At 40.9% G+C, this 12,825-nt stretch overlaps 1 protein-coding gene across 2 annotated transcripts in view; it reads right to left on the reverse strand.

Annotated features, from left to right (window-relative positions):
* NLN (neurolysin (metallopeptidase M3 family)) overlaps nt 1-12,825 on the reverse strand; it is a 105,819-nt gene that overhangs the window by 71,738 nt on the left and 21,256 nt on the right. The window contains exon 2 of one of the 2 annotated variants that reach the window (XM_011961301.1): nt 10,792-10,803. The exons of the other annotated variant lie outside the window; for it this stretch is intronic. Coding sequence (XP_011816691.1) covers nt 10,792-10,803 — 12 coding nt within the window. The remainder of the gene's footprint in view (nt 1-10,791; nt 10,804-12,825) is intronic. 2 annotated transcript variants of the gene reach the window in all.

Here is a 12,825-nt window from a genome sequence, read left to right on the forward strand (position 1 = left end):
AATGAAAAAAGAAATTGTTAGGAATAATGATACCAGTCTTTACTCCCTTAAAACATTCAAACTAGTAATACTGATGCCATGTTTCTCTCTCTGTCCATACACACATGCACATATATACATAAATATAAGTATATATAATTTTAGGGCTTATAAATAAAAATGTTATATTTAGTAGCTAACATTTATTGTCTGTTCAGGCATGGTTCAAAATACTTCCCATGTAGTAACTCATTCAGTCATTCAACAACCCTCTAAGTTATATACTGTGGTTAGTCTTGTTCTACTGAAGAGAAAACTAAAACACAGAGAAGTTAAGTAACTTGCCTAAAGCCATGCAGCTAGTTGTAGGGTCACAGGTAGGATTAAAAGCCAGGCAGTATGGATCCAGAACCCATATTCTTAACCACTATGCTAAGCTTCATTTCTATTATCTTACAGGACCCCAAAACAACCTTATAAGGTAGGTAGGGCATTACTGTATTCTCTTCTAATGAAGCAACTGAAGCCAGAGACTAAGTAACTTGTTTAAAGTCATTCATCCAGCTAATACTTATGAGCATGTACTGTATCCAGTTCGTGACAGACAATGGGGGTAAATGGCAAATTGTCTTAGACCCTGACATTCTAACATAGTAGAAAGGACAAATGGATAAACATGCAATTATACTACACTGAGATCAGTGTTATGACAAGGGTAGGCAGAGAGAACTCCAAAAGAAGGGAACTCCATTCTGGTCTTGGGGCAGGGCAAATGTGTCAAGAAAGATTTTCTAGAAAGAGCAACTAGCAAACCAACATTTGAACAATGTGTAGGAATTATCCAAAGGTAATGCGATAAGGGGAGAGAAGGCTGAAAAGGTAAGTAGAGACATTTAGCAAATGAAGAGCCTTGGGAATCATCAGAACCTCTAACCTTGGCCAGGCATCGTGGCTCATGCTTATAATCCCAACATTTTGAGAGGCTGAGGCAGGCAGACTCCTTAAGGTCCAGGGTTTGAGACCAGCCTGGGCAAAATAGTGAAACATTGTCTACACAAAACATTAAAACAACATTAAAACAACAACGACAACAACCAAAAACTCCCCCAAACATCCAATCTTATTCTGAAGGCAATTCGAGAGCCATAGAAGGGTTTTAATCAGGTGAGAGATACCAGATTTGTGTTTTAGAGAAATTGCTCAAATTATAATGAGTTGAAAGGTTTGTAAAAGAGATCATTCAAGAGAGAAGTTGTTCTTGGGGCTGTAATTGGGGCTCATGATTAAAGTATACAAAACTAGGAAATAGGGGGAATCAGAATGATTTAAAATATATTCAGGAGTTGGGCTCAATAGGACTTGGTACTGAATGGATGGAGGCGGTGGAGGTGAGAGAGTCAAGAGAGTCAAGGGAAAGGAGGTTTTTTGGGGGAAAAAAGAGAAACTCAATTTTGGACATGTCAAGTTTGAAGTGGCTAAAGAACATGTAAGAGGAATTCATTAATATTAAGTGGTAATTGTATTTATAGGAGTACCCAAGGGAGTTTGCAGAGAAGAGAAAAGCATTGGGGCCCTAACTCTAATATGATCACTGAGGTAGAAGGAACATTAGGCCAAGATGGGTTCTAGGAAGTTGTGACAAGTAAGCAGTGAAAACAGTACCAAACATACAGATGTTGAGAAAAACTGAAAAGTCTTTGTTGAATACAGCAGCAGAATGCCATTCACGACTCTGGCTAAAGCAGTGTCACGGGAGCAGCAGGCGTATAGGTCTGACCACTATGATGGAGGAATAAGGAAGAGGTGAAGAACTGGAGAGAGTGTGCACCTAGGCAATTCTCTGTGGATTTGGCCATGGAAAGAAGAAGAGCTAATGCAGTGTAGCTAAAAGAGGTTGAGACACAGAATAGATACATTTTTCACATAGGAGAGACCTAAATACTGATCTCCTCAACTTACTCTCCATAAGAACTCATGTCCACATACTAGTTGATGCTTACAACTTGAGGCTGCCAGGCTATTTTCTAATACATTTTCACATTTCTTCTTCCACCAGTTGAGTTACATCCTAACTAATGGTTAAGCCTGTTGTTCTAAAACCTGTTTATGCCTGTTATGCTTATTTTCATGTAATTTAAATATTTGACTGATTAAACGTATACGAAATTTAAAAACTTATTTCTGGGATACGTAAAAGGTTTCAGAAATACTTTAAAAAAAGAGTTACAAAAAAAATCAACTCCCACAAAAAACTTGTCCTTTTGAAAGATTGAGAAAGGAATTGTGACAATTCAGAAGGCTTCTGAATTCATACTACTTACATGTTTCTTATACTCATGTTCCACTTTCGAGAAGCTGAAACTGGAAATCAAAGATGATGCATTATAGGTGTAGTTTATACAAGGACCGCGAGAAATGCCAATCAAATCATTTATAGTTAACAAAAGGCCTTGGTTTTAGATCAAAAGATTTGGGAATAAATATGTTTTAAATTTGCACAAAATATTTAAGAAATTTATCATAGTTATGACACTACTTGGAACCACCTTTTTTTCAATTACATTATTAAGGTATTTAGAGAGACTGAGCTCCCTACAGAGATAGGAAGAAATGGAATATAAAACATGAGCAATGTTTTAGACAGAAAAACTATATTCTCAGTAAAATCATTAAAACAGTAAAATGGGAGTAGTCAGGTTACAGTAAAAATGTGAGATATTTGAATTTAAGACCTCAAGGATTAAGCAGTTTCTCTGCAAGAGTGTAAAGAAACAAGTCTAGTTTGGATAAATTCCTATGTGAACACTGGAGTCAGCAGGTTGACGGTGGATCCTGGAAGGAGAAAGGAAGACTGAACCAGGAACCCGAGTACCTGAAGAAGAAACTCCCAGCTGACTGGGGGAGACAACATGAGCAGGATATAAAATGGGAAAACCAGATCATGAGCTTTAAAGGTGTTTTTACACAATGAAGAAGTGCTGGGCATCACAGTGGTTGCAGGGGGCCTCTGGGGGAAAAGATACTGATCTTTCCTCCTTACTTTCTGGTATGGGGTGTGGGAGGAAGAGGGATGCATGGGAAATATTCTTGTCAGGGTTCAGTGGATTTTAGAAAAGATCAGGAAGAGAAGGGAAGATCCAGGGAAGAGTATGAAAAAGTGGAGGAGTTTATTTACCACAGGACAAGGGTTCCAGAAATAACAATGGAGAAGTCAGTACAGTAGATGGTTAGATACACATTGGTTACCTAGCCATTAACCTCTTCCCCTACCTAATTATATGCACATCTTCCTGTCAACACTCACACACCCCCAACACAGTTCATGTTCTTTGAAGGTAGCTGTCCCTGCCCTCAGTACTCCTGCTTGGAATGCTGTGAGAGAAGGGGTCTCATTCCTACTAAGTGTGAGTACATTTGTGTCCTTGATTGCAGCTGGCAGCCATCCTATGAGAATGAGCAGAATCTGATTTATGATAAAACAGACACTTTGAATGGCAGAATAAAGGAAGGAAACCAAATATTTAAAGACACCATAGAGCCCATAGATCAACTAATTGTAAAGCCTGACCGTTCCAGTTATGAGTTAGTAAGTCCCCTCTATGGTGAAATCAGTTAGAATGGGGTTTTATATTATTTGCCTCATATAGGATTCTACTGATAAAGGAATAAGTATAGGGAGAAACCAACAGTATGGAGGTCAGAGTACAAGAAATGGCAGATGAGTAGAGGGTCTTACATACTTGGTGTTGGTGCAAAATAATAAAGATGTGAAGCTCAGGATTTATACAGTTGGCTGAAAATTTCCAAAATAATTATTTCTGCCAACAGAGGCCACTAAGAAAGAGTCAGTCATGGCCATGACAGGCTGTACTGTCAAGGAAGTCCCAGCATAGGTAAAAAGGCTGGCCCTGAGATGACTGAGTTACAGGAATATTAAAGAGAAGAACGACGACGAAAACATAGGACGTATCCATCTTAATACCTTGTTCTTTTCACCACTCCTCTTAGTATAAACCAATGACTACAGATAAATTTCTATTAATACTCAGGTTTCTTTTTTTTTGGAGACAGAGTCTCACTCTATTGCCCAGGCTGGAGTACAGTGGCATAATCTCAGCTCATTGCAATCTCCACCTCCCAGGTTAAAGCGATTTTCGTGCCTCAGCCTTCCGAGTAGCTGGAATTACAAGCTTGTGTTACCATGCCTGACTAGTTTTTTGTATTTTTATTAGAGACAGGGTTTCACCATGTTGGCCAGGCTGGTCCTGAACTCCTAACCTGAAGTGATCCACCCTCCTTGGCCTTCCAATGTGTTGAGATTATAGGCATGAGGCACCGTGCCTGGCCTATTACACAGTTTTAAAAGAAAATTACTTCAAGCATTTCACTGATAAGATGACCTTCATTGGTTTTCATCTCTTTCCTAACATTTACTGGAAGATTAAGTGGTCATAGCATATCTGATTGTTAAGTTCTATTTCGTTTTTAATTGACACATAATAATTGTACATCTTTATGGGTAGAGTGTGATGTTTCAATACATGTGTACATTGTGTAATGATCAAACCAGGTTAATTAGCATAACTATCACCTCAAACACTTGTCATTTATTTGTAGTGGGAAAGTTAAACTGATAAGGATGTCAATACCTCCACCTTGGCTGGACATATATGTTTTATAGTTTCCAAGGCAACTAGTGAAAAGCTATTTCTCCCTTAATGTAATACTATTCCCTGAACCTGGAAGGGCTAAAAAGACAGAAACAAAAGTTAGAAATCATGATGTCACGGGTCAACTAAATATATTAAAATTTGTATCTTAATACTTTTTTTTCTCACCTTCTGGGATTTTACCTTAATTCTTTTCAGGATTCATAATTCTTGTTACCAAAGAAAAGGAATGGTGACAGGGGAATGCCTTATACTTCTAATTAGAACATTTTGATCTACTGAGTACTTTCTCTCTGCATTATCTCTGCTTTTCCTCTCCCATCTTCATTTTGCGGAGCATCCCTCTTCTTCCCCTTTGTTACATTTTCAAGCTCACGCAATGCTTTGGATGCTGGTACATTGATCTCGTCTTCCCCTTCCGTGCCTCTACAGTCCTGGAAAGAACTGCACCCGGGTGGGAACACCAGTGCACCTGTAGTCATCCAGTAGCTGTGCTTGTATTCTTGAGAATCTGGTGAAGATTTTTCTCTGACTTTTTGCAGCTGAGAGCTATATAAGTCAAAAGCAGACAACTGGCATGAGCCTGTCTTTTCCTACAGCAGTTATTATGTCTAGTAATTTGAAAATGAAAAAGTAGATCAAATCTGAGATTCCAGTTGTCTAATTAAACACTATATATTTTTTTCCTACTACAAAATTCCAGGCTCTTTATTATTTCTGTCTCAATCATCATACCTTCTTCATTATCTCTGTTTTCAAAGCACTTTTCAAAACATGACCTTTGTGAATTTTTTTTTTTTTTTGAAACAGGGTCTTACTCTCTCACCCAGGCTAGAGTCCAGGTGGCATGATCATGGCTCACTGTAGCCTCAACCTTCCAGGGTCAGGTGATCCTCTTCCCTGAGCCTTCCAAGTAGCTGGGACTATAGGTGTGCATGACACCTAGCTAATTTTTTGTGCTTTTTGTAGAGATGTGGTTTTGCCATGTTGCCCAGGCTGGTCTTGAACTCCTAAGCTCAAGCGATCCTTCCACCTCAGCTTCCCAAAGTGTTGGGATGACAAGCATTGAGTCACTGCAACAGGCCAACCCTGTGAAGTTTCTAACCAAGAAATAATACAGAATACCATACTAGAACTGACAGGAAGGTGCATTTGCTAGCACTGTAATCTCCTGTGTCCAAAATAATATAATAATAATAATAGTAGTGTTTAGGCAAAGGAAGAAAGCTGGATAAATTTTGACAGAGATCATCAGGTTACAGAATTTTATTTGGACAAATGAGTATGCCATACTTATTCTGTGTTAATTATTGCCTTGAGACTTTTGTAAAATATTTTATGGAATGTACTTTCAGAAATGTTGATTTATGGGGTTCATTTTCTTTTGAAGCATAGTTTGAAGTCCTCTACTTCCTCTCATCAAGGCTTTCACCATTCCAGTTCGCCCAGATCTGAGCTTCTACCACCTTTCATCTGTGCCATTCATTTTAGACATTTAAATTACTGTCATCACCTATTCAATTAGTTTGTTTTATATTCTAAATGAAACTAGGACTTTCTCAAGCACAATGACCATTGTACATTTCTTCCATCACAAACTCCCACCCCAATGCACTGCACACTGATGAGCAGACAGATGTTCATTATACACTTGAAACAAGATGGGACAAATATGGCAAAAACATTAAAGCAACACCATCTTCCCTCATCATCACAAGTAAACATTCACACAGGGAAACACGTTTTATTAGAGCCAGGGCTATGGTGAAACTATATTATGTAAAATTTTACAACTTCTACCTCCTACCAATTTACATTTTTTCCATCACTTTCCCTGTCACCATGTCACTGTGTTGTACTACATGGTTGGCAGGACATTTCCAGAAATTTGTCCCGATTCTTTGAAACACTTGGCAAATATTCCCAGTATTTGCTTTGCAACTAATGTTTCTCTACAAACTGCTCTTGAGGTCTGCATTAAATCAATCCCCCCTCAAGACTGGAATTCCTGTATAAGTTTAATTATTTCTCTTGTGTAGTTACTACATCAGAAACACTCTAATCCTGATTTCTACTATTCACAAAGTTGTCTTTCTAGCCACTGTTTTGAGTAAATCACCCCTCTCCTCACAACTTCTCAGGCCATAGCTCAAGTCTAGGGTCCTTTCATCAGAGCATATAGGACTCCTTTATTTCTGATTTCTGCAATGCCAAAGCCCAGCTACATACCTCACTGAGGCTTACCTGTTTCTCTTTTTCTTTCTCCTTCCTTCTTTTCTTTCTTCTTTCCTTGTTTCTCTTTTTTTCTGTATTTCTCTCTCTCTCTTTCTCTTTACTTTTTTAAAAGACAAGGTCTCACTCTGTTGCCCAGGCTGGAGAGTAGTTGTGCAGTCATAGCTCACTGTAAACTAGACCTCCTGGACTCAAGCAATCCTCCTGCTTCAGCCTTCCAAGTAGCTGGTACTACAGGCGTGTGCCACCACATCCAGCTAATTTTTAAATTTTTAATAGAGATGGAGTCTTGCTATGTTGCCCATAGTGAGCAACTCCTGGGCTCAAGCAATCCACCCGCTTTGGCTCCCAAAGTGCTGAGATTACAGGCATGAGCCAACGCTCCTGGCCAACTTATCTATTTCTTCAGGTACTTAGTCCATTTCTTTCTTGAAGCCTTCAGCCAAGCAGCACATTATCCACTAGACCTGTGCAGTCCAACACAGCAGGCACATGTAGTTATTTAAATGAATTATGAGTAAATAAAATAAAAAATTCAGTTTCTCAGTTGTACCAGGCACATTTCAAATATCCAATAGCCACTTGTAGTAAGTGGCACTGGACAGCACAGATAATGTTTTCACCACTGCAGAAAGTTCGAATGGACAGCACCGACTGGACGATCTCATTCCTGAGATTCCACGTGACAGCACATGTACGCCAAGCAGCCCTGCCTGTGCCCTTCCTTGGGTACCCTTTCTCTTTTCCACTCGCAAACCAGGTTCCTAGGTGTCTTCTCTGGAAGGAAGAAAGGACAGAGAAACAGAGGAAGGGAGAACTCATTTACCGAGTAGCTCATGTGTGCAGGGAGTGTTAAAACACTCATCTAATTCTCACAACGTAGAGAAATAAGGAGTAAGCACTACTTTCAAGAGCACAGTCTGGCAGAAAAGACTTTCAGTTCTTTCCATAGGGAGCAGGGCCAAGGGTATTGATAATATGATCAGAATATAAAAATGGTTTTTCCACAAGACTGTTTAAATTTCATGTCCTTATTTTACAAGTGAGAATTAATCTTATTCACTGACTGAGCTTACTAAGATAGAAGTCATAAAAGTTTACCTAAAGGTTTCTGGTACGAGACCTTCAACACAGCAAATATTTGTGAACTTACTGCTTTCTCTCTGCTCTGTGTCCTTTCACAGCATACATTCTGCCACTGTCCCAAAGGTTCGGCATCACCAGTTGGTGAAGCTCTCCCATCATGCCAGTCTCTTTCTCTGACACTCACCCCGGCCCTACATCCTCAACCTTGTCACAGGGCACTGGATTTTCCGCTTTGTCTTAACTGTAACTTGGATTCCTGGTGAATGCACTGCCTCTCCCATGAAGTGCACTCACATTCTCTCAAGTTCCTCACACTAGGAGGCCTTGACACAGGGTAAACCTCTCCTTGATCCTCAAAGGGGTGTCCAAATCATTACTGCACTACAATTCTAATCCTCTGAGGCTACTGTCTTCCTGCTACATCCCTTATTAACTCTCTTTGTTGCTGTCATTAACTAAACTCTTTGCCATTTTCTCACATTCACCAAAGAATTAGCTCTACAGTCCCTGTATTAGTCTATTTTCATACTGCTATGAAGAAATACCCAAGACTGGATAATGTATAAGGAAAAAGAGGTATAATGGACTCATAGTTCCACATGCCTGGGGAGGCCTCACAATCATAGCAGAAGGCGAAGGAGGAGCAAAGTCACATCTTACATGGCGGCAGGCAAGAGAGTGTGCGCAGGGAGCTGCCCTTTATGAAACCATCAGATCTCATGAGACTTACTTACTATCACGAGAACAGCACAGGAAAAATCCACCCCCAGATTTGATTACCTCCCTTTGGGTTCCTCCTATGACACATGAGGATTATGGGAGCTATAATTCAAGATGAGATTTGGGTAGGGACACAGTCAAACCATTATCAGTCCCTGTCTAAAGTTCCATAATCATCCCAGGGAGACTCTAAGGGTAAGTGGACAAGGCTTACCACTCCCTTAACTTCAGTTTCTTTTCTTTTTCTCTCTCTTTTCTTTTTGGGACAGGGTCTCATTCTGTTGCTGAGGCTGGAGTGCAGTGGTGTGATTATAACTCACTGTGGCCTCAACTACCTGGGCTTAAGCACTTGATCTTCCCATTTCCCTAATAGCTGGGACTACAGGCATGCACCATCATGCCTGGCTAATTTAATTTTTGTAGAGATGGGGTTTCGCTATGTTGCCCAGGCTAATCTCAAATCCTGGGCTCAACAATTCTCCCACCTTGGCCTCCCAAAGTGCTGTGATTACAGGCATGAACCACAGTGCCCAGCCAACATCACTTCCTTAACCTATTTCACTCCAAGAACCTTTGTGTTTATTCTTCTTACCACCATTTGAAGATGCTCCTTGGAAATCATAAAGTCAGCTATTCCACTGCAATCACAACCTTCTATCTTTTCAGCTTCCATTTATCTACTCTCATGGTTCTTAGTTTTCCATCTCCCTTAGAACTCCAGTCCTTTAATCCCTCTATTTTCTCACTCTAACAGACTTCTCCCACAGCTCCACCCTTAGACCTGGATGACTGCTGTACTTTGTTTTTGTTTTTGAGACAGAGTCTTGCTCTGTTGCTCAGGCTGGAGTGCAGTGGCGTGATCTTGGCTCACTGCAACCTCCACCTCCTAGGTTCAAGCAATTCTCCTGCCTCAGCCTTCCAAGTAGCTAGGATTACAGGCGTGTGCCACCACGCCTGGCTAATTTTTGTATTTTTAGTAGAGACGGGGTTTCACTATGTTGACCAGGCTGGTCTTGAACTCCTGACTTCAGGTGATCTGCCTGTCTTGGCCTCCCAAAGTGCTAGGATTACAGGCGTGAGCCACCGCACCTGGCCGACTGCCGTACTTTGGCAGGCTCCACTCTGGCCCCTCCTGTGTCTGCACTCAGCTCAGGATGAGGTAAGGGGATGAGCTCATGCAAAGCTTGCCACTACCATCCTGCAACTATGCTTTGAGTGCCCAAGACTCCAGAATTCCTTGCTCAAATGGCTCCCAGAATCTGTGTGGGCCCCTTCCCAGGGTCTATTTTCCTGAGGGTGAACTGCACCATTGGTTTATATATATCTTGCACTGAGGGGTGGCCATTAAGAGCAGGGAGTGTGGTCAGAGTTTGGTCATACATGTGGGGGCATCCATACACATGTGAGGCCCCTCATGGTACAGGAGGGGGCTAGGGGTGGGCTTCCAACTGTAGTTTCACCTCAGGTTGCACAGCTGTTAGAAGTGAGCTTCATCTATCAGGTCAACCATCTCTCACCAAAACCCCAACTTCCAGTCCTTCTGCTATATCAATCTTAAAAACCTCTGCTCAGGACCATTTTAACCAGCTACTTTCTCTACTCTCATAGCAGGTTCTGAACAGAGCTATGAGTTTTGATACTATTATATCATGGCCTCTGATTTGAGTTGGACTCCCAAGGCTTCAGGAAAATCCATCCATGAACATCTGCCTTCTATGACCTATTATTCAAACTGTGTCCAGCCTCCCTGAATTTCTCCTCTCTCACCATCAGTAGCTGGCTTTGCTGCCTACATTACTAAAGCTATCATACAGAAATTCTCTCCACTTCCCTCCTACGAACATAGCTGCATCTGTATCATCCATTTCTCTTTACTCCTAACTAGTATAAGATGAATCTGACTTGCCTAAAGCCAGTTTCTTGCTCTGGGCTTGGGTCCTATCCAATCTCTTCTGGAGATATCATCTCTCAGCAAAATCTTAAATGTCTCATTTGTACTGCCTCTTTATACACACACATACACACGTGCTGGAGTGCTTACATTTCTCCACCTTAAGTGAAAAAAACCAAAAACTTCCTTGATCCTGGGTCCCCCACTAGACACCACTATTTCTTCCTTTCCCTTCATCCTCAAGATTTTTCAAAGTGGTCCAGCCAGCCCTGTTATCTTTTTGTTCTTATGTCCCACTCACTCTTCACCCTACTTCAATCTGGGTCCTGGTCTCAAAAAAAAAAAAAAAAAAAGACACTGCTCTCACCAAGGTCCCCAGTGATTTCTACTAAATGCAACAGACATTCTTCACTATTTACGTATCGACTTTTTGTGATACATGACAGTGTTTTCCACTCTTTCCTGTTTTTAACTCCCTCTTTTTTGGGAACTTTTCCCTTCTTGGGCTTTTGTGACAATGATTCCTCTTTTCATTTGATGTCTCTGGCTGTTCCCTCATGGTTTTTATCATCAGCTGTCTTTTTTTTAAGTTTTGTTTTTGTTTTTTAGCCCCTTCTCAGGATTCCTTAGAGCTCTTCAGGATTCAGTTCTATGGCCTCTTTTCTTTTCTTTACATCTTGCACACCATGCCTGTTCCATTTGTATGGTTACAGATGCACCTATAGCTAAAGAATTATAGATCTGTACCTCCAGCACAAATCTCCTGAGTTCTAGACCCATATGACCAACTGCCTGCTGGGTAGCTCCACTTGGATGTCAATGGTCACCTTAAATACAGTATGTCTAAAATTAAATTGCTCATCTTCCTTGCCCCCAGAACCAAATCTGTCCTCCTCCTTTATTCCTTATCTCAAGGATGATCACCAGTATGTACTCAGTTGTCCAAATCAGAAACCCAGGAGGTTCTTCCTGGATGCCTTCTAATCTATTTTCCAGATTGCCTGCAGAGTTATCATCCTAAAATGTAAATCTGATCATGATACTCCCTTTCAATGGCATGGTTCCCCAGTGACTTCAGGATCAAGTTCAAGCTACCTACTTCTGAATCTGCCCTAACTACCATGTTGGCTTTGTCAGTGCCATCCTTTTGCTCTTGTATCTATGCTCCAGACATAATGAACTACTTTCGCATCTCCCTCTAACTGTTAAGCTCTCCTCAGGCCTTTACCAAGAGTATACATGCATGTTCTTATTTAATCCTCCCAATAAGCCCAGAGGAAGATATTATCAACCCAATTCACTGGGTACAGAGAAGTAAAGTAGCTTGTTCAAGGTCACATAGCATTTGTGCAGCTGGGATTCAAACCCAAGCCTGACTCCAGAGCCCATACTCTTTTATTGTTTTATTTATAAACTGAAAAGTATCTGAGGGCCCTTATTCTTTATTATCCTATACTGATGTTGCAACTCCCATCCCAGAAAAGGAAATCATCAAACTTTTCGCCAATTGCACTTCTCTGATTTTGTACTTTGCTTTTAATGGGGAGAAAATAACTGAATTAAAGCATACATATTTATATCACATGTCTGACTTGTTATCTATACCACGCCCTGAGAGACTGCTGCAGGGGCTGTGGAGGAGTGCCCCACTTTAGCTTTTATCAAGCTCTGAAAAACAGGTCACACAGACTTGGGCAGCTTTTCAGTCACTTGTTCTCAAAGAGTAAAACCACTCAAACCTGGATGACCTCGATGGCTGCCCTCTGCACCCAGGTCTCATTTTTTTCCAGAGCCCTTTAATGAACTGTTCATAGGTAATCAATTAAACCATTTGGAAACAGTGTACTCCCAGGAAACGGCAAATTCTTCCTTAAAGTACTCAAACAATCTACATCTTTTATTGATAAGGTTCAACTGAGACATTCTTTCCTTTTTTTTTTTTTTTTTTGAGACGAAGTCTTGTTCTCTCACCCAGACAGGAGTGCAATGGCATGATTTTGGCTCACTGTAACCTCTGCCTCCCAGGTTCAACTGATTCTCTCGCCTTGCCCCCTGAGTAGCTGGAATAAAAATTTTTGTATTTTTAGTAGAGACAAGGTTTCATCATGTTGGCCAGGCTGGTCTTGAACTCCTGACCTCAGGTGATCCACCCACCTCGGCCTCCCAAAGTGCTGGGATTACAGGCATGAGCTACTGTGCCCAGCCTCAGCTGAGGTATCCTAAGAAAACACTCTGTGCAATAAATGC

The sequence above is a fragment of the Colobus angolensis genome, unplaced genomic scaffold (genome assembly GCF_000951035.1).
Source record: "Colobus angolensis palliatus isolate OR3802 unplaced genomic scaffold, Cang.pa_1.0 Scaffold546, whole genome shotgun sequence".
In the NCBI taxonomy this organism is placed as follows: Eukaryota; Metazoa; Chordata; class Mammalia; order Primates; family Cercopithecidae; genus Colobus; species Colobus angolensis.